Source organism: Oncorhynchus nerka, linkage group LG20 (genome assembly GCF_034236695.1).
Source record: "Oncorhynchus nerka isolate Pitt River linkage group LG20, Oner_Uvic_2.0, whole genome shotgun sequence".
NCBI lineage: Eukaryota > Metazoa > Chordata > Actinopteri > Salmoniformes > Salmonidae > Oncorhynchus > Oncorhynchus nerka.
Window position 1 is genome coordinate 91,573,560 of NC_088415.1, and position 22,500 is coordinate 91,596,059.

General features: G+C 46.1%; 1 protein-coding gene and 2 pseudogenes across 1 annotated transcript in view; 2 read left to right on the top strand and 1 right to left on the bottom strand.

Moving 5' to 3' along the window:
• Positions 1–22,500, bottom strand: part of LOC115122590 (rho GTPase-activating protein 29-like) — an 86,321-nt gene that overhangs the window by 51,897 nt on the left and 11,924 nt on the right. The window contains 1 exon segment of the mRNA XM_065005966.1: positions 1,915–2,011. Within this exon segment, the coding sequence (XP_064862038.1) occupies positions 1,915–2,011 (97 nt within the window).
• On the top strand, positions 7,507–9,731 carry LOC135562752 (apical junction molecule-like; annotated as a pseudogene).
• On the top strand, positions 11,720–17,610 carry LOC135562753 (trichohyalin-like; annotated as a pseudogene).

Genomic DNA, 22,500 nt, shown 5'->3' on the forward strand with positions numbered 1-22,500 from the left:
GCAAGGCTAGAGGATAAAGCCCAGTGTGCAAGGCTAGAGGATAAAGCCCAGTGTGCAAGGCTAGAGGATAAAGCCCAGTGTGCAAGGCTAGAGGATAAAGCCCAGAGAGGATAAAGCCCAGTGTGCAAGGCTAGAGGATAAAGCCCAGTGTGCAAGGCTAGAGGATAAAGCCCAGTGTGCAAGGCTAGAGGATAAAGCCCAGTGTGCAAGGCTAGAGGATAAAGCCCAGAGAGGATAAAGCCCAGTGTGCAAGGCTAGAGGATAAAGCCCAGTGTGCAAGGCTAGAGGATAAAGCCCAGTGTGCAAGGCTAGAGGATAAAGCCCAGTGTGCAAGGCTAGGATAAAGCCCAGCCCAGTGTGCAAGGCTAGAGGATAAAGCCCAGAGTGCAAGGCTAGAGGATAAAGCCCAGTGTGCAAGGCTAGAGGATAAAGCCCAGTGTGCAAGGCTAGAGGATAAAGCCAAGTGTGCAAGGCTAGAGGATAAAGCCCAGTGTGCAAGGCTAGAGGATAAAGCCCAGTGTGCAAGGCTAGAGGATAAAGCCCAGTGTGCAAGGCTAGAGGATAAAGCCCAGAGTGCAAGGCTAGAGGATAAAGCCCAGTGTGCAAGGCTAGAGGATAAAGTGTGCAGTGTGCAAGGCTAGAGGGATAAAGCCCAGTGTGCAAGGCTAGAGGATAAAGCCCAGTGTGCAAGGCTAGAGGATAAAGCCCAGTGTGCAAGGCTAGAGGATAAAGCCCAGTGTGCAAGGCTAGAGGATAAAGCCAAGTGTGCAAGGCTAGAGGATAAAGCCCAGTGTGCGAGGCTAGAGGATAAAGCCCAGTGTGCAAGGCTAGAGGATAAAGCCCAGTGTGCAAGGCTAGAGGATAAAGCCCAGTGTGCGAGGCTAGAGGATAAAGCCCAGTGTGCAAGGCTAGAGGATAAAGCCCAGTGTGCAAGGCTAGAGGATAAAGCCCAGTGTGCAAGGCTAGAGGATAAAGACCAGTGTGCAAGGCTAGAGGATAAAGCCCAGTGTGCAAGGCTAGAGGATAAAGCCCAGTGTGCAAGGCTAGAGGATAAAGTCCAGTGTGCAAGGCTAGAGGATAAAGCCCAGTGTGCAAGGCTAGAGGATAAAGCCCAGTGTCCAAGGCTAGAGGATAAAGCCAAGTGTGCAAGGCTAGAGGATAAAGCCCAGTGTGCAAGGCTAGAGGATAAAGCCCAGTGTCCAAGGCTAGAGGATAAAGCCAAGTGTGCAAGGCTAGAGGATAAAGCCCAGTGTCCAAGGCTAGAGGATAAAGCCAAGTGTGCAAGGCTAGAGGATAAAGCCCAGTGTCCAAGGCTAGAGGATAAAGCCAAGTGTGCAAGGCTAGAGGATAAAGCCCAGTGTGCAAGGCTAGAGGATAAAGCCCAGTGTCCAAGACTAGAGGATAAAGCCAAGTGTGCAAGGCTAGAGGATAAAGCCCAGTGTGCGAGGCTAGAGGATAAAGCCCAGTGTGCAAGGCTAGAGGATAAAGCCAAGTGTGCGAGGCTAGAGGATAAAGCCCAGAGAGGATAAAGCCCAGTGTGCGAGGCTAGAGGATAAAGCCCAGTGTGCAAGGCTAGAGGATAAAGCCAAGTGTGCAAGGCTAGAGGATAAAGCCCAGTGTCCAAGTTAATATGAAACATTTCAATTAATTAATTGTTAATTGCAATTAAAGTTGCATATTTATGTAGACCACTACCTAACAATGCTCAGTGTGGTTTAAGAGAAACGTTCATGTGGACATAGTACGATTGCTGAATAGGCTCAATGTTAACTAATACAATCAAGACTTGTTGGTTTGACTGTTAGCAGAAAGTATTGAGTGCTGTCTACACCATAAATCTCTGGCCCTTTGACAAGAGGTTACTAAAAAGCCAACAGTGTTGAAAAAGGTGAAAGGTAAAAAAGTCGTACTCACACATTGCCAAATGTGAATGCCAAAGTGTCAATGGACGCGTATATCTCGCCGAATATAGCAGTTGTGTTTTCCTGGTTTACCTCCTTGACGTTAATGCCTGTTGGAAAGTGATTAAAAACCACATGAGAACTTCAACCAGAGACCAAGTCACATTCTTCAGCCAGCCAGCAAACAGGCAACAAAAACAGTCAGAGAGTTAGCCTGGTCATAAAGCTAAATAATGGATTTGTATGTTGTCAGCATAACACACACACACATACACACACACACACACACACACACACACACACACACACACACAGTAAGATGGCTGTCATGTTAGATCCACACACAATTATTGCTTCATTCATTGGGCTGATTGAATTCAATTAAACAGTCATTTCATTCATTCATTAGGTCCTACAGTAAATTAAGCATTTAAGAAATAAGCTACATTTATTAACTTCCTAGCTTCTGTAGATGCAAATGTGTATTTGGTTGTATTATTATTTTGGTTTTCATGGACTTGAGAAAAGTTGTTGACCCTCCACAAACACTGTGACAACACCATTCAGTCATGATCTTCTCAGAATCATTAACTCACAAAATATAACCACGGCATCGAGCTGTCTGTTCAAACGACTGGCACACAGTTCAGACATCCATGTATACCCCCAGAAAACATGCCACCAGAGGTCTGTTTAAACTACTAACACACAGCTCAGACATCCATGTATACCCCCGGGAAAACATGCCACCAGAGGTCTGTTTAAACTACTAACACACAGCTCAGACATCCATGTATACCCCAGAAAACATGTCACCAGAGGTCTGTTTAAACTACTAACACACAGCTCAGACATCCATGTATACCCCCGGGAAAACATGCCACCAGAGGTCTCTTCACAGTCCTCAAGTCCAGAACAGACTATGGGAAACACACAGTACTACACAGAGCAATGACTACATGGAACTCTATTCCACATCAGGTAAAGCAGTCAAATTAGATAAATAAAATACACCTTATGGAACAACGGGGACTGTGAAGAAACACACACAGTCATATTGTTGTGTGGTGGTATTATACATGTTTGTATTGTAGATATGTAGTGGTGTAATGATGTTATATGATGTACTGTTTTATATTTAGTTTTATATGTAATGTAAATGCCTTAATGTGTTTTGGACCCCAGGAACAGTAGTTGATTCCTTGGCAGGAACTAATGGGGATCCATAATAAACACCAGGAAGAGTAGCTGCTGCCTTGGCAGGAACTAATGGGGATCCATAATAAACCCCAGGAAGAGTAGCTGCTGCCTTGGCAGGAACTAATGGGGATCCATAATAAACACCAGGAAGAGTAGCTGCTGCCTTGGCAGGAACTAATGGGGATCCATAATAAACCCCAGGAAGAGTAGCTGCTGCCTTGGCAGGAACTAATGTGGATCCATAATAAACCCCAGGAAGAGTAGCTGCTGCCTTGGCAGGAACTAATGGGGATCCATAATAAACCCCAGGAAGAGTAGCTGCTGCTTTGGCAGGAACTAATGGGGATCCATAATAAACCCCAGGAAGGGTAGCTGCTGCCTTGGCAGGAACTAATGGGGATCCATAATAAACCCCAGGAAGAGTAGCTGCTGCCTTGGTAGGAACAAAAGGGGGCTCCATAATAAACCCCAGGAAGAGTAGCTGCTGCCTTGGCAGGAACTAATGGGGATCCATAATAAACCCTAGGAAGAGTAGCTGCTGCCTTGGTAGGAACAAAAGGGGGCTCCATAATAAACCCCAGGAAGAGTAGCTGCTGCCTTGGCAGGAACTAATGGGGATCCATAATAAACCCCAGGAAGAGTAGCTGCTGCCTTGGCAGGAACTAATGGGGATCCATAATAAACCCCAGGAAGAGTAGCTGCTGCCTTGGCAGGAACTAATGGGGATCCATAATAAACCCCAGGAAGAGTAGCTGCTGCCTTGGCAGGAACTAATGGGGATCCATAATAAACCCCAGGAAGAGTAGCTGCTGCCTTGGCAGGAACTAATGTGGATCCATAATAAACCCCAGGAAGAGTAGCTGCTGCTTTGGCAGGAACTAATGGGGATCCATAATAAACCCCAGGAAGAGTAGCTGCTGCCTTGGCAGGAACTAATGGGGATCCATAATAAACCCCAGGAAGAGTAGCTGCTGCCTTGGCAGGAACTAATGGGGTTGTCCCTATGGTCCGGAACAGTCAGGGTCATCCATTTGGACCAGAACAGTCAGGGTCGTTCATTTGGACCAGAACAGTCAGGGTTGTCCATTTGGACCAGAACAGTCAGGGTTGTCCATTTGGACCAGAACAGTCAGGGTTGTCCCTATGGCCCAAAACAGTCAGGGTTGTCCCTATGGACCAGAACAGTCAGGGTTGTCCCTATAAACCAGAACAGTCAGTGTTGTCCCTATGGACCAGAACAGTCAGGGTTGTCCCTATGGACCAGAACAGTCAGGGTTGTCCCTATGGACCAGAACAGTCAGGGTTGTCCCTATGGACCAGAACAGTCAGGGTTGTCCATTTGGACCAGAACAGTCAGGGTTGTCCCTATGGACCAGAACAGTCAGGGTTGTCCATTTGGACCAGAACAGTCAGGGTTGTCCATTTGGACCAGAACAGTCAGGGTTGTCCATTTGGACCAGAACAGTCAGGGTTGTCCCTATGGACCAGAAGAGTCAGGGTTGTCCCTATGGACCAGAACAGTCAGGGTTGTCCCTATGGACCAGAACAGTCAGGGTTGTCCCTATGGACCAGAACAGTCAGGGTTGTCCCTATGGACCAGAACAGTCAGGGTTGTCCATTTGGACCAGAACAGTCAGGGTTGTCCATTTGGACCAGAACAGTCAGGGTTGTCCATTTGGACCAGAACAGTCAGGGTTGTCCCTATGGACCAGAACAGTCAGGGTTGTCCCTATGGACCAGAACAGTCAGGGTTGTCCCTATGGACCAGAACAGTCAGGGTTGTCCCTATGGACCAGAACAGTCAGGGTTGTCCCTATGGACCAGAACAGTCAGGGTTGTCCATTTGGACCAGAACAGTCAGGGTTGTCCATTTGGACCAGAACAGTCAGGGTTGTCCCTATGGACCAGAACAGTCAGGGTTGTCCATTTGGACCAGAACAGTCAGGATTGTCCATTTGGACCAGAACAGTCAGGGTTGTCCATTTGAACCAGAACAGTCAGGGTTGTCCCTATGGACCAGAACAGTCAGGGTTGTCCATTTGGACCAGAACAGTCAGGGTTGTCCCTATGGACCAGAACAGTCAGGGTTGTCCCTATGGACCAGAACAGTCAGGGTTGTCCATTTGGACCAGAACAGTCAGGGTTGTCCCTTGGACCAGAACAGTCAGGGTTGTCCCTATGGACCAGAACAGTCAGGGTTGTACATTTGCAACATTTCTTTGTGTCCAAAAAATGTATTGGAAATCGTGTTGAAGCGCAGGAGAAGAGAATGGTGCTAACCAAAGCATCAGATTATTATCAGATTATTATCATACCCGTTAATATATACGTTTCCAATTCATATGTACTAACAGGTCACAGACTCACTGAACCGGTCAAGACTACAGCCATATTTCCTTTCCTGTGAGCAGTCTGAAAATACACTGTGCAAATGCTTTGAAGGAATATTGAGGCCCCAGAGCCTCGACGAGTCTTCCAGAACACGTTGGCTTTCTTACACAGGAAACAGTTCAGATCAGAGAGAGACAGAAGCCAGGCTGAGGAAGCCCAATAAAACATGCAGAGAGAGAGAGAGAGAGAGAGAGAGAGAGAAGAGGAATCAGACATCACATAGTAGCTTCCTGTCTCTCCGCCACAGGAAACGACTCAGGCAGCTTGAAATCTTAGACAACACTAGAGAAAAGCTTTAAAAAAACAACCACTGCAACAAAAACAAAAAACGTACCCACTCCGTCTCTCTGTCTAGTCAACGGTCTGTCCGGTCAATCGGAGAGCACACTCCTGGCTATGCTCTCCTCTGCCCTCCCAGTACAGAAGAGCAGTCTTCTCTTTCTTGACACTTACACTTTTTCCTTATGCAGCAGAACCGACAACAACCAAAAGACACAAAAACAGAAACAAAAAGTCAAATTTCTGGTCCCCTTCAGGACGGGAGTTGGAGAAGACGGGATCTCGTTCCAGCGCCTCAGGAGGCCGAGGGGGTGACAGGAGGTGTAGAGCGTGCCGTGCGCCTCCCTGCTGTGAACGCTAGACAGCTGCTGTGCTGTACTGGCCCCAGTAGAGGCAAGAGTGCGGAGTGTCTTCCTCAGGACATCCTGCAGTCCTACAACAATGATACCACAAGCTGGCTGCCACCAATCGCAACCCGCCAAATATGGGAACTGCATCATTCACGCCCAGGCCAGGACGCATTGTGGCTTTCCGTTCTTAAGAGCATGACAACACTCTCTGTGATCATCACAATGAGCCTGTTGCAGAGTTTCTCTTAGTGTGGTAGTTCTGCTGTCATTCTGTCTGTGATCACAATGAGCCTGTTGCAGAGTTTCTCTTGGTGTGGTAGTTCTACTGTCATTCTGTCTGTGATCACAATGAGCCTGTTGCAGAGTTTCTCTTAGTGTGGTAGTTCTACTGTCATTCTGTCTGTGATCACAATGAGCCTGTTGCAGAGTTTCTCTTAGTGTGGTAGTTCTACTGTCATTCTGTCTGTGATCACAATGAGCCTGTTGCAGAGTTTCTCTTAGTGTGGTAGTTCTACTGTCATTCTGTCTGTGATCACAATGAGCCTGTTGCAGAGTTTCTCTTAGTGTGGTAGTTCTACTGTCATTCTGTCTGTGATCACAATGAGCCTGTTGCAGAGTTTCTCTTAGTGTGGTAGTTCTACTGTCATTCTGTCTGTGATCACAATGAGCCTGTTGCAGAGTTTCTCTTAGTGTGGTAGTTCTACTGTCATTCTGTCTGTGATCACAATGAGCCTGTTGCAGAGTTTCTCTTAGTGTGGTAGTTCTGCTGTCATTCTGTCTGTGATCACAATGAGCCTGTTGCAGAGTTTCTCTTGGTGTGGTAGTTCTACTGTCATTCTGTCTGTGATCACAATGAGCCTGTTGCAGAGTTTCTCTTGGTGTGGTAGTTCTACTGTCATTCTGTCTATGATCACAATGAGCCTGTTGCAGAGTTTCTCTTAGTGTGGTAGTTCTACTGTCATTCTGTCTGTGATCACAATGAGCCTGTTGCAGAGTTTCTCTTAGTGTGGTAGTTCTACTGTCATTCTGTCTGTGATCACAATGAGCCTGTTGCAGAGTTTCTCTTGGTGTGGTAGTTCTGCTGTCATTCTGTCTGTGATCACAATGAGCCTGTTGCAGAGTTTCTCTTGGTGTGGTAGTTCTGCTGTCATTCTGTCTGTGATCACAATGAGCCTGTTGCAGAGTTTCTCTTAGTGTGGTAGTTCTGCTGTCATTCTGTCTGTGATCACAATGACAGACTGTATTTTTCTTGACAGAGGATTTATGGGCTCATTGGTGATAAAGGGTATCCATTAAACGGCAAAAGTGTATTTCTTTATCGAGTGAAGAAAGGTGGCTAGAGTAGGATCGAGAGAGAGACAGCAGAGAGAGAGAGAGAGAGAGAGAGACAGCAGAGAGAGAGAGAGAGAGAGAGACAGCAGAGAGAGAGAGAGAGAGAGACAGCAGAGAGAGAGAGAGAGAGAGAGAGACAGCAGAGAGAGAGAGAGAGAGAGAGACAGCAGAGAGAGAGACAGCAGAGAGAGACAGCAGAGAGAGAGAGACAGCAGAGAGAGAGAGAGACACAGCAGAGAGAGAGACAGCAGAGAGAGAGACAGCAGAGAGAGAGAGAGACAGCAGAGAGAGAGAGAGACAGCAGAGAGAGAGAGAGAGACAGCAGAGAGAGACAGCAGAGAGAGACACAGCAGAGAGAGACAGCAGAGAGAGAGAGAGACACAGCAGAGAGAGAGAGAGACAGCAGAGAGAGAGAGAGACAGCAGAGAGAGACAGCAGAGAGAGAGACAGCAGAGAGAGACAGCAGAGAGAGACAGCAGAGCGAGAGAGACAGCAGAGAGAGAGAGAGACAGCAGAGAGAGACAGCAGAGAGAGAGAGAGAGACAGCAGAGAGAGAGAGAGACAGCAGAGAGAGCGAGAGAGAGAGACAGCAGAGAGAGCGAGAGAGAGAGACAGCAGAGAGACACAGCAGAGAGAGAGACAGCAGAGAGAGAGAGAGACAGCAGAGAGAGACAGCAGAGAGAGAGAGAGACACAGCAGAGAGAGAGACAGCAGAGAGAGAGAGAGACAGCAGAGACAGCAGAGAGAGCGAGAGAGAGAGACAGCAGAGAGAGACAGCAGAGAGAGCGAGAGTGAGAGACAGCAGAGAGAGCGAGAGACAGCAGAGAGAGAGCGAGAGAGAGAGAGAGACAGCAGAGAGAGCGAGAGAGAGAGACAGCAAAGAGAGCGAGAGAGAGAGACAGCAGAGAGAGCGAGAGAGAGAGACAGCAGAGAGAGCGAGAGAGAGACAGCAGAGACAGCGAGAGAGAGAGACAGCAGAGACAGTGAGAGAGAGAGACAGCAGAGAGAGCGAGACAGCAGAGAGAGCGAGAGAGAGAGACAGCAGAGAGAGCGAGAGAGAGAGACAGCAGAGAGAGCGAGAGACAGCAGAGCGAGAGAGAGAGACAGCAGAGAGAGAGAGAGAGACAGCAGAGAGAGCGAGAGAGAGAGACAGCAGAGAGAGCGAGAGAGAGAGACAGCAGAGAGAGAGCGAGAGAGAGAGACAGCAGAGAGAGAGCGAGAGAGATAGACAGCAGAGAGAGCGAGAGAGAGAGACAGCAGAGAGAGCGAGAGAGAGAGACAGCAGAGAGAACGAGAGAGAGAGACAGCAGAGAGAGCGAGAGAGAGACAGCAGAGAGAGCGAGAGAGAGAGACAGCAGAGAGAGCGAGAGACAGCAGAGAGAGAGCGAGAGACAGCAGAGAGAGAGCGAGAGAGAAAGACAGCAAAGAGAGCGAGAGAGAGACAGCAGAGAGAGAGAGAGAGACAGCAGAGAGAGAGAGAGACAGCAGAGAGAGAGAGACAGCAGAGAGAGCGAGAGAGAGAGAGACAGCAGAGCGAGAGAGAGAGACAGCAGAGAGAGCGAGAGACAGCAGAGAGAGAGCGAGAGAGAGAGACAGCAGAGAGAGCGAGAGAGAGAGACAGCAGAGAGAGCGAGAGACAGCAGAAAGAGCGAGAGAGAGAGACAGCAGAGAGAGAGAGACAGCAGAGAGAGCGAGAGAGAGAGACAGTAGAGAGAGCAAGACAGAGAGACAGTAGAGAGAGACAGTAGAGAGAGAGACAGCAGAGAGAGCGAGAGAGACGGCAGAGAGAGCGAGAGAGAGAGACAGTAGAGAGAGCGAGAGAGACGGCAGAGAGAGAGACAGCAGAGAGAGCGAGAGACGGCAGAGAGAGAGACAGCAGAGAGAGCGAGAGAGACGGCAGAGAGAGAGACAGCAGAGAGAGCGAGAGAGACGGCAGAGAGAGAGACAGCAGAGAGAGCGAGAGAGCCAGCAGAGAGAGAGACAGCAGAGAGAGAGACAGCAGAGAGAGAGACAGCAGAGAGAGACAGCAGAGAGAGAGACAGCAGAGAGAGCGAGAGAGACAGCAGAGAGAGAGACAGCAGAGAGAGCGAGAGAGACAGCAGAGAGAGAGACAGCAGAGAGAGCGAGAGAGACAGCAGAGAGAGCGAGAGAGACAGCAGAGAGAGCGAGAGAGACAGCAGAGAGAGACCTGCACACCCTGCACCCTGCACACCCTGCACACCCTAATTGACAACCAAACAAACCAAAACAAAGGCAAAGTCTTCTCATGCTTTGTTGATTTCAAAAAAGCCTTCGACTCAATCTGGCATGAGGGTCTGCTATACAAACTGATGGAAAGTGGTGTTGGGGGTAAAACATACGACATTATAAAATCCATGTACACAAACAACAAGTGTGCGGTTAAAATTGGCAAAAAACACACACATTTCTTCACACAGGGTCGTGGGGTTAGACAGGGATGCAGCTTAAGCCCCACCCTCTTCAACATATATATCAACGAATTGGCGCGGGCACTAGAAAAGTCTGCAGCACCCGGCCTCACCCTACTAGAATCCGAAGTCAAATGTCTGCTGTTTGCTGATGATCTGGTGCTTCTGTCACCAACCAAGGAGGGCCTACAGCAGCACCTAGATCTTATGCACAGATTCTGTCAGACCTGGGCCCTGACAGTAAATCTCAGTAAGACCAAAATAATGGTGTTCCAAAAAAGTCACCAGGACCACAAATACAAATTCCATCTAGACACTGTTGCCCTAGAGCACACAAAAAACTATACATACCTTGGCCTAAACATCAGCGCCACAGGTAACTTCCACAAAGCTGTGAACGATCTGAGAGACAAGGCAAGAAGGGCATTCTATGCCATCAAAAGAAACATACATTTCAACATACCAATTAGGATTTGGCTAAAAATACTTGAATCAGTCATAGAGCCCATTGCCCTTTATGGTTGTGAGGTCTGGGGTCCGCTCACCAACCAAGACTTCACAAAATGGGACAAACACCAAATTGAGACTCTGCACGCAGAATTCTGCAAAAATATCCTCCGTGTACAACGTAAAACACCAAATAATGCATGCAGAGCAGAATTAGGCCGATACCCACTAATTATCAAAATCCAGAAAAGAGCCATTAAATTCTACAACCACCTAAAAGGAAGCGATTCACAAACCTTCCATAACAAAGCCATCACCTACAGAGAGATGAACCTGGAGAAGAGTCCCTAAGCAAGCTGGTCCTGGGGCTCTGTTCACAAACACAAACACACCCTACAGAGCCCCAGGACAACAGCACAATTAGACCCAACCAAATCATGAGAAAACAAAAAGATAATTACTTAACACATTGGAAAGAATTAACAAAAAAACAGAGCAAACTAGAATGCTATTTGGCCCTAAACAGAGAGTACACAGCGGCAGAATACCTGACCACTGTGACTGACCCAAAATTAAGGAAAGCTTTGACTATGTACAGACTCAGTGAGCATAGCCTTGCTATTGAGAAAGGCCGCCGTAGGCAGACATGGCTCTCAAGAGAAGACAGGCTATGTGCTCACTGCCCACAAAATGAGGTGGAAACTGAGCTGCACTTCCTAACCTCCTGCCCAATGTATGACCATATTAGAGATACATATTTCCCCCAGATCACACAGATCCACAAAGAATGCGAAAACAAATCCAATTTTGAAAAACTCCCATATCTACTGGGTGAAATTCCACAGTGTGCCATCACAGCAGCAAGATTTGTGACCTGTTGCCACGAGAAAAGGGCAACCAGTGAAGAACAAACACCATTGTAAATACAACCCATATTTATGCTTATTTATTTTATCTTGTGTCCTTTAACTATTTGTACATTGTATATTTATATATATATATATATATAATATGACATTTGTAATGTCTTTACTGTTTTGAAACTTCTGTATGTGTAATGTTTACTGTTCATTTTTGTTGTTTTTCACCTTATATATTCACTTTGTATGTTGTCTACCTCACTTGCTTTGGCAATGTTAACACATGTTTCCCATGCCAATAAAGCCCTTGAATTGAATTGAATTGAATTGAGAGAGAGAGAGACAGCAGAGAGAGAGACAGCAGAGAGAGCGAGAGAGACAGCAGAGAGAGACAGCAGAGAGAGCGAGAGAGACAGCAGAGAGAGAGACAGCAGAGAGAGTGAGAGAGACAGCAGAGAGACAGCAGAGAGAGCGAGAGAGACAGCAGAGAGAGAGACAGCAGAGAGAGCGAGAGAGAGAGACAGCAGAGAGAGCGAGAGAGAGAGACAGCAGAGAGAGCGAGAGAAGGAGACAGCAGAGAGAGAGAGAGACAGCAGAGAGAGCGAGAGAAGGAGACAGCAGAGAGAGAGAGAGACAGCAGAGAGAGCACGAGAGAGAGAGACAGCAGAGAGAGCGAGAGAGAGAGACAGCAGAGAGAGCGAGAGACAGCAGAGAGAGCGAGAGAGAGAGAGCAGAGAGAGCGAGAGAGAGAGAGACAGCAGAGAGAGCGAGAGAGAGAGACAGCAGAGAGAGCGAGAGAGAGAGACAGCAGAGAGAGCGAGAGAGAGACAGCAGAGAGAGAGCGAGAGAGAGAGACAGTAGAGAGAGAGAGAGAGACAGCAGAGAGAGAGAGAGCAGAGAGAGAGACAGCAAAGAGAGAGAGAGAGAGACAGTAGAGAGAGTGAGAGACAGCAGAGAGAGAGAGAGAGAGAGACAGCAGAGAGAGAGAGAGTGAGAGACAGCAGAGAGAGCGAGAGAGAGAGACAGCAGAGAGAGAGCGAGAGAGAGAGACAGCAGAGAGAGAGAGAGAGAGCAGAGAGAGACAGCAGAGAGAGCGAGAGAGACAGCAGAGAGAGAGAGAGCAGAGACAGAGACAGCAAAGAGAGAGAGAGAGAGACAGTAGAGAGAGTGAGAGACAGCAGAGAGAGAGAGAGAGAGAGACAGCAGAGAGAGAGCGAGAGAGACAGCAGAGAGAGTGAGAGAGAGACAGCAGAGAGAGTGAGAGAGAGAGACAGCAGAGAGAGTGAGAGAGAGAGACAGCAGAGAGAGAGAGACAGCAGAGAGAGAGAGACGGCAAAGAGAGAGAGAGAGAGACAGTAGAGAGTGAGAGACAGCAGAGAGAGCGAGAGAGAGAGACAGCAGAGAGAGCGAGAGAGAGAGACAGCAGAGAGAGCGAGAGAGAGAGAGACAGCAGAGAGAGCGAGAGTGAGAGACAGCAGAGAGAGCGAGAGTGAGAGACAGCAGAGAGAGCGAGAGAGAGAGACAGTAGAGAGAGCGAGAGAGACAGCAGAGAGAGCGAGAGAGACAGCAGAGAGAGAGAGAGCAGAGAGAGACAGCAAAGAGAGAGAGAGACAGTAGAGAGAGTGAGAGACAGCAGAGAGAGAGAGAGAGACAGCAGAGAGAGAGAGAGTGAGAGACAGCAGAGAGAGCGAGAGAGAGAGACAGCAGAGAGAGCGAGAGAGAGAGACAGTAGAGAGATAGAGAGAGAGAGACAGTAGAGAGAGCGAGAGAGACAGCAGAGAGAGCGAGAGAGACAGCAGAGAGAGAGAGAGCAGAGAGAGACAGCAAAGAGAGAGAGAGAGACAGTAGAGAGAGTGAGAGACAGCAGAGAGAGAGAGAGAGAGACAGCAGAGAGAGAGCGAGAGAGAGACAGCAGAGAGAGAGCGAGAGAGAGACAGCAGAGAGAGAGCGAGAGAGAGACAGCAGAGAGAGCGACAGCAGAGAGAGCGAGAGAGAGACAGCAGAGAGAGAGCGAGAGAGAGACAGCAGAGAGAGAGAGTGAGAGACAGCAGAGAGAGAGAGAGAGAGACAGCAGAGAGAGAGAGAGAGACAGCAGAGAGAGTGAGAGAGAGAGACAGCAGAGAGAGAGACAGCAGAGAGAGCGACAGCAGAGAGAGCGAGAGAGAGACAGCAGAGAGAGAGCGAGAGAGAGACAGCAGAGAGAGAGAGACAGAGAGAGAGACAGTAGAGAGAGCGACAGCAGAGAGAGCGAGAGAGAGACAGCAGAGAGAGAGCGAGAGAGAGACAGCAGAGAGAGAGCGAGAGAGAGACAGTAGAGAGAGACAGCAGAGCGAGAGAGACAGAGAGAGAGACAGTAGAGAGAGACAGCAGAGAGAGACAGCAGAGCGAGAGACAGCAGAGAGAGAGAGACAGAGAGAGAGACAGTAGAGAGAGACAGCAGAGCGAGAGAGACAGAGAGAGAGACAGTAGAGAGAGACAGCAGAGAGAGACAGCAGAGAGAGAGACAGTAGAGAGAGAGACAGTAGAGAGAGACAGCAGAGCGAGAGAGACAGAGAGAGAGACAGTAGAGAGAGACAGCAGAGAGAGACAGTAGAGAGAGAGACAGTAGAGAGAGAGACAGTAGAGAGAGAGACAGTAGAGAGAGAGACAGCAGAGAGAGACAGAGAGAGAGACAGTAGAGAGAGACAGAGAGAGAGACAGTAGAGAGAGACAGCAGAGAGAGACAGCAGAGAGAGAGACAGTAGAGAGAGACAGCAGAGCGAGAGAGACAGAGAGAGAGACAGTAGAGAGAGACAGCAGAGCGAGAGACAGCAGAGAGAGAGACAGTAGAGAGAGACAGAGAGAGAGACAGTAGAGAGAGACAGCAGAGAGAGACAGCAGAGAGAGAGAGACAGAGAGAGAGACAGCAGAGAGAGAGACAGTAGAGAGAGACAGCAGACAGAGAGAGAGACAGCAGAGAGAGACAGCAGAGAGAGAGACAGTAGAGAGAGACAGCAGACAGAGAGAGACAGTAGAGAGAGACAGCAGACAGAGAGAGAGACAGAGAGAGAGACAGCAGAGAGAGACAGCAGAGAGAGAGAGACAGAGAGAGAGACAGCAGAGAGAGAGACAGTAGAGAGAGACAGCAGACAGAGAGAGAGACAGAGAGAGAGACAGCAGAGAGAGACAGCAGAGAGAGAGAGACAGAGAGAGAGACAGCAGAGAGAGAGACAGTAGAGAGAGACAGCAGACAGAGAGAGAGACAGTAGAGAGAGACAGCAGAGACAACTGTTTTAGAACACAATTAAACTGTGAAACTTTAAAAACACTATAAAGTCAGAACCCATAAAGCACAGTACCACAGCAAGCAGCTGACACTAATTGAAGAGTCTATAATCACAAACAACTTCTGGCAAAATTGGAAAAAACCTAGGAAAATCTAAACAAGAGGAATTAGCGAAACAAAAATGATGACGCTCTACAACATTAAATTGATGCAAACACAGAAAACGCTATAAAATGACAATCAAAATCCATTGGACTCCAATTACTGACCAGGAGAAAAAAAGAAAGAAACTACTACTCCCTCTAATTTAAAAAATAAATCATGCAGACCTGATGGCATTCTAAATGAGCTGCTCAAACTCACTAGTGCAAAAATCATTTATATTGGCTATATTAAAACTGTTTCATTTGATCCTGAGTGTAGGTTATTTCCCTGACATCTGGAATCAAAAACTCATAACTCCAATCTTTAAGAACAGAGACAAATTTGACCCTAATAATTACAGAGGCATTTGTGTAACCTGGGGAAGGATTTCTGTCGTATTATAAATGTAAGAGTTCTAAACTTCCTTAATGTCAATGCACATGTCAATGCACAATGTCTTGAGTAAAAGACTAACTGGATTTATATCAAAATAATGCATGACCGATCATATGTATCCCTCACACACCCTGATAGATAAAGACGTCCACCAGCATTTGATTCTAATTGGCATACAGGACTGTTCTACAAAGTTACTGAAAGTGGTAAAACATGACATAATTAAATCAATGTATACTGGCAATACGTGCAGCATCAAAATTGGCAAGAAAATAACATAATTATTTAATCAGGGGCGGGGCCTTTGCCAGGGGCGGGGCCTTTGTCAGGGGCGGGGCCTTAGTCAGAGTTGCAATCTGAGCCCTGCAATCTTCAATATTTACATCAAAGAATTGGCCACTATTCTAGAAAAGTCCTCAGACCCTGGTGTTAGTCTCCACAATTCAGAGGTAAAATGACTACTCTTCGCAGATGACCTGTGCCTGCTGTCACCCACAGCACATGACCTACAGCAGAGCCTGGACCTGCTAGAGCAGTACTGCCAGACCTGGGCCCTGGGAGTAAACCCCCACAGCACATGGCCTACAGCAGAGCCTGGACCTGCTAGAGCAGTACTGCCAGACCTGGACCCTGACAGTAAACCCCCACAGCACATGGCCTACAGCAGAGCCTGGACCTGCTAGAGCAGTACTGCCAGACCTGGGCCCTGGCGGTAAACCCCCACAGCACATGACCTACAGCAAACCCCAAAATGACTAAAATAATGATTTTCCAGAGAAGATCCAGATCTCAGGGAATTAGACCAAAGTTCTCAATTGGTACAAAATATATAGAGTACTGCACACACTACAATTACTGAGGTTTAAAAATAAGCTCAACTGGACACCTTAATGAGGCAGTGAATGAACTGCCTCTAACCACTAGGCTACCTGCCTCTAACCACTAGGCTACCTGCCTCTAACCACTAGGCTACCTGCCTCTAACCACTAGGCTACCTGCCGTCCCGACACTCTAACCACTAGGCTACCTGCCGTCCCTACAGTCTAACCACTAGGCTACTACCTGCCAAGCCACTACCTGCCGTCCCTACACTCTAACCACTAGGCTACCTGCCGTCCCTACACTCTAACCACTAGGCTACCTGCCGTCCCTACACTCTAACCACTAGGCTACCTGCCTCTAACCACTAGGCTACCTGCCGTCCCTACAGTCTAACCACTAGGCTACTACCTGCCAAGCCACTACCTGCCGTCCCTACACTCTAACCACTAGGCTACCTGCCGTCCCTACACTCTAACCACTAGGCTACCTGCCGTCCCTACACTCTAACCACTAGGCTACCTGCCGTCCCTACACTCTAACCACTAGGCTACCTGCCGTCCCGACACTCTAACCACTAGGCTACCTGCCTCTAACCACCAGGCTACCTGCCGTCCCTACACTCTAACCACTAGGCTACCTGCCGTCCCTACACTCTAACCACTACCTGCCGCCCCATATAGTGCCAGGTCTGGATCTTCTCTGGTTTTAATTGGTCGATAAGAGCTGAGTGTCACGTGTTGCTTAGGACGTGTGTGTGTGTGTGTGTGTGTGTGTGTGTCGTAACTTCTGGCAAACACCCAAAGCCCCCAGGTGTCACAACACACACACACACACACAAAAGGATGTTTGGTTAACAGGAGACATGAATGATGCAGGACACCCAAAGCCCCCAGGTGTCACAACACACACACACACACACAAAAGGATGTTTGGTTAACAGGAGACATGAATGATGCAGGACATACAAACATACAAAGCTTCACCAGGGATCAACAACCCTTTGACTCTTCATCTCCTACTACGTTCCACTAATTCATCCCTCTCTCTCCTTGCTGGTGTCCAAGCAGAAGTCACCGCCTAGTGGCCAGCATGAGGAACTGTATGACATTTTGTAAAAAAAAAAATATCGAAGGCTGTTTTTATAAAAGGTGATGGAACAATAAAGTTGATTCAATTTCAAATACCCCTCTTGCTACATTCGATATTTCCACTAGAGTGAATGAACTGAAGAACCTGACAGGATCAATGGTTTCCATGGTGATGACGCTTCTTGGTCTCCTTCTGAATTATAAGCATATTTTTAAAAAAGCGCCTCTCACATCACATCGTAAACATGAAGGAGATGAAACATTCTTAAAAGCGCCAAAATGCTGTTCGGAACGCATCAATAGATAAGCTGGTGTAATAATAATAATAATTTGATGCTTATTTTAACAATGAAAGGGCTCTCTCTGAATTACACTGAACAAAAAATATAACATGCAAAAATGTCAACGATTTCTCTGAGTTACAGTTCAGTTCATATAAGGAAATCGGTCAAATTACAATAGATTTGGACCTAATCTACGTGATTTCATATGACTGGGAATCCAGATATGCATCAGTTGGTAAACAAAAGTAGGGGCGTGGATCAGAAAAGCAGTCAGTCTCTGGTGTGAATAACATTTGCCTCGTGCGACACATCTCCTTTGCACACAGCTGTTGATTGTGGCCTGTGGAATGTTGCTGGTTACTGGCGGGAACACGCTGTCGTACACGTCGATCCAGAACATACCAAACATGCTCAACGGGTGACATTTCAGCTGAGTTTGCAGGTCATGGGACATTTTTCAGCTTCCAGGAATTTAATGGCACGACAATGGGCCTCAGGATCGCTTCACGGTGTCTCTGTTCATTCAAATTTCTAAATCGAGAAAAATGCAATTGTTTTCGTTGTCCGTAGCATATCCCAGATCATGTCTACCCATCTGCCCGGTACAGTTGAAAGAAAAAAGAAACTGGGATTCATCCGTGAAGAGAGAACATTCCTCTAGTGTGCCAAAAGGCCATCAAAAGGTGACCATTTGCCCACTGAAGTCGGGTTACGACAACGAACAGCGGTCAGATCAAGACCCTGGTGAAGACAAACGAGCACGAAGGTGAGCTTCCCAGGGAGATGGTTTCTGACAGTGAGCTGGATGTGGAGGTCCTGGGTTTACACGTCAGTGGCGGTCGCTGCCGTTTAAGACGAGGGAGGACGTACATTTCTTTTCCATGAACACGGCCTTATTTCTGTTACAGCATATTGGATGACTGTCATTCATATTCCATTCATATTCACCCAGTTCAATGTAAGTAACATCGATAGGTTTAGGTTACTGTCATTCATATTCACTCATATTCACCCAGTTCAATGTAACAGTGACAGGTTTAGGTTACTGTCATTCACCCAGTTCAATGTAACAGTGACAGGTTTAGGTTACTGTCATTCATATTCACCCAGTTCAATGTAACAGTGATAGGTTTAGGTTACTGTCATTCATATTCACCCAGTTCAATGTAACATTGACAGGTTTAGGATACTGTCATTCATATTCACCCAGTTCAATGTAACAGTGACAGGTTTAGGTTACTGTCATTCACCCAGTTCAATGTAACAGTGATAGGTTTAGGTTACTGTCATTCACCCAGTTCAATGTAACAGTGACAGGTTTAGGTTACTGTCATTCATATTCACCCAGTTCAATGTAACAGTGACAGGTTTAGGTTACTGTCATTCACCCAGTTCAATGTAACAGTGACAGGTTTAGGTTACTGTCATTCATATTCACCCAGTTCAATGTAACAGTGACAGGTTTAGGTTACTGTCATTCACCCAGTTCAATGTAACAGCGATAGGTTTAGGTTACTGTCATTCACCCAGTTCAATGTAACAGTGACAGGTTTAGGTTACTGTCATTCACCCAGTTCAATGTAACAGTGACAGGTTTAGGTTACTGTCATTCATATTCACCCAGTTCAATGTAACAGTGACAGGTTTAGGTTACTGTCATTCATATTCACCCAGTTCAATGTAACAGTGACAGGTTTAGGATACTGTCATTCACCCAGTTCAATGTAACAGTGACAGGTTTAGGTTACTGTCATTCATATTCACCCAGCTCAATGTAACAGTGACAGGTTTAGGTTACTGTCATTCATATTCACCCAGCTCAATGTAACAGTGACAGGTTTAGGTTACTGTCATTCATATTCACCCAGTTCAATGTAACAGTGATAGGTTTAGGTTACTGTCATTCATATTCACCCAGCTCAATGTAACAGTGACAGGTTTAGGTTACTGTCATTCATATTCACCCAGTTCAATGTGACAGTGACAGGTTTAGGTTACTGTCATTCATATTCACCCAGTTCAATGTAACAGTGATAGGTTTAGGTTACTGTCATTCATATTCACCCAGCTCAATGTAACAGTGATAGGTTTAGGTTACTGTCATTCATATTCACCCAGCTCAATGTAACAGTGACAGGTTTAGGTTACTGTCATTCATATTCACCCAGTTCAATGTGACAGTGACAGGTTTAGGTTACTGTCATTCACCCAGTTCAATGTAACAGTGACAGGTTTAGGTTACTGTCATTCATATTCACCCAGTTCAATGTAACAGTGACAGGTTTAGGTTACTGTCATTCATATTCACCCAGTTCAATGTAACAGTGACAGGTTTAGGTTACTGTCATTCACCCAGTTCAATGTAACAGTGACAGGTTTAGGTTACTGTCATTCATATTCACCCAGTTCAATGTAACAGTGACAGGTTTAGGTTACTGTCATTCATATTCACCCAGTTCAATGTAACAGTGACAGGTTTAGGTTACTGTCATTCATATTCACCCAGTTCAATGTAACAGTGACAGGTTTAGGTTACTGTCATTCACCCAGTTCAATGTAACAGTGACAGGTTTAGGTTACTGTCATTCATATTCACCCAGTTCAATGTAACAGTGATAGGTTTAGGTTACTGTCATTCATATTCACCCAGTTCAATGTAACAGTGACAGGTTTAGGTTACTGTCATTCATATTCACCCAGTTCAATGTAACAGTGACAGGTTTAGGTTACTGTCATTCACCCAGTTCAATGTAACAGTGACAGGTGTAGGTTACTGTCATTCATATTCACCCAGCTCAATGTAACAGTGACAGGTTTAGGTTACTGTCATTCACCCAGTTCAATGTAACAGTGACAGGTTTAGGATACTGTCATTCACCCAGTTCAATGTAACAGTGACAGGTTTAGGTTACTGTCATTCATATTCACCCAGCTCAATGTAACAGTGACAGGTTTAGGTTACTGTCATTCATATTCACCCAGCTCAATGTAACAGTGACAGGTTTAGGTTACTGTCATTCACCCAGTTCAATGTAACAGTGACAGGTTTAGGTTACTGTCATTCATATTCACCCAGTTCAATGTGACAGTGACAGGTTTAGGTTACTGTCATTCATATTCACCCAGTTCAATGTAACAGTGATGGGTTTAGGTTACTGTCATTCACCCAGTTCAATGTAACAGTGACAGGTTTAGGTTACTGTCATTCATATTCACCCAGTTCAATGTAACAGTGACAGGTTTAGGTTACTGTCATTCATATTCACCCAGTTCAATGTAACATCGATAGGTTTAGGTTACTGTCATTCATATTCACCCAGTTCAATGTAACAGTGACAGGTTTAGGTTACTGTCATTCATATTCACCCAGTTCAATGTAACAGTGACAGGTTTAGGTTACTGTCATTCATATCCACCCAGTTCAATGTAACAGTGACAGGTTTAGGTTACTGTCATTCATATTCACCCAGTTCAATGTAACAGTGACAGGTTTAGGTTACTGTCATTCACCCAGTTCAATGTAACATTGACAGGTTTAGGATACTGTCATTCACCCAGTTCAATGTAACAGTGACAGGTTTAGGTTACTGTCATTCATATTCACCCAGTTCAATGTAACAGTGACAGGTTTAGGTTACTGTCATTCACCCAGTTCAATGTAACAGTGATAGGTTTAGGTTACTGTCATTCATATTCACCCAGTTCAATGTAACAGTGACAGGTTTAGGTTACTGTCATTCACCCAGTTCAATGTAACAGTGACAGGTTTAGGTTACTGTCATTCATATTCACCCAGTTCAATGTAACAGTGATAGGTTTAGGTTACTGTCATTCATATTCACCCAGTTCAATGTAACAGTGACAGGTTTAGGTTACTGTCATTCACCCAGTTCAATGTAACAGCGATAGGTTTAGGTTACTGTCATTCACCCAGTTCAATGTAACAGTGACAGGTTTAGGTTACTGTCATTCACCCAGTTCAATGTAACAGTGACAGGTTTAGGTTACTGTCATTCATATTCACCCAGTTCAATGTAACAGTGACAGGTTTAGGTTACTGTCATTCATATTCACCCAGTTCAATGTAACAGTGACAGGTTTAGGATACTGTCATTCACCCAGTTCAATGTAACAGTGACAGGTTTAGGTTACTGTCATTCATATTCACCGAGCTCAATGTAACAGTGACAGGTTTAGGTTACTGTCATTCATATTCACCCAGCTCAATGTAACAGTGATAGGTTTAGGTTACTGTCATTCATATTCACCCAGCTCAATGTAACAGTGACAGGTTTAGGTTACTGTCATTCACCCAGTTCAATGTAACAGTGACAGGTTTAGGTTACTGTCATTCATATTCACCCAGTTCAATGTGACAGTGACAGGTTTAGGTTACTGTCATTCATATTCACCCAGTTCAATGTAACAGTGATGGGTTTAGGTTACTGTCATTCACCCAGTTCAATGTAACAGTGACAGGTTTAGGTTACTGTCATTCATATTCACCCAGTTCAATGTAACATCGATAGGTTTAGGTTACTGTCATTCATATTCACCCAGTTCAATGTAACAGTGACAGGTTTAGGTTACTGTCATTCATATTCACCCAGTTCAATGTAACAGTGACAGGTTTAGGTTACTGTCATTCATATTCACCCAGTTCAATGTAACAGTGACAGGTTTAGGTTACTGTCATTCACCCAGTTCAATGTAACAGTGACAGGTTTAGGTTACTGTCATTCATATTCACCCAGTTCAATGTAACAGTGACAGGTTTAGGTTACTGTCATTCATATTCACCCAGTTCAATGTAACAGTGACAGGTTTAGGTTACTGTCATTCATATTCACCCAGTTCAATGTAACAGTGACAGGTTTAGGTTACTGTCATTCACCCAGTTCAATGTAACAGTGACAGGTTTAGGTTACTGTCATTCATATTCACCCAGTTCAATGTAACAGTGATAGGTTTAGGTTACTGTCATTCATATTCACCCAGTTCAATGTAACAGTGACAGGTTTAGGTTACTGTCATTCATATTCACCCAGTTCAATGTAACAGTGACAGGTTTAGGTTACTGTCATTCACCCAGTTCAATGTAACAGTGACAGGTGTAGGTTACTGTCATTCATATTCACCCAGCTCAATGTAACAGTGACAGGTTTAGGTTACTGTCATTCACCCAGTTCAATGTAACAGTGACAGGTTTAGGTTACTGTCATTCACCCAGTTCAATGTAACAGTGACAGGTTTAGGTTACTGTCATTCATATTCACCCAGTTCAATGTGACAGTGACAGGTTTAGGTTACTG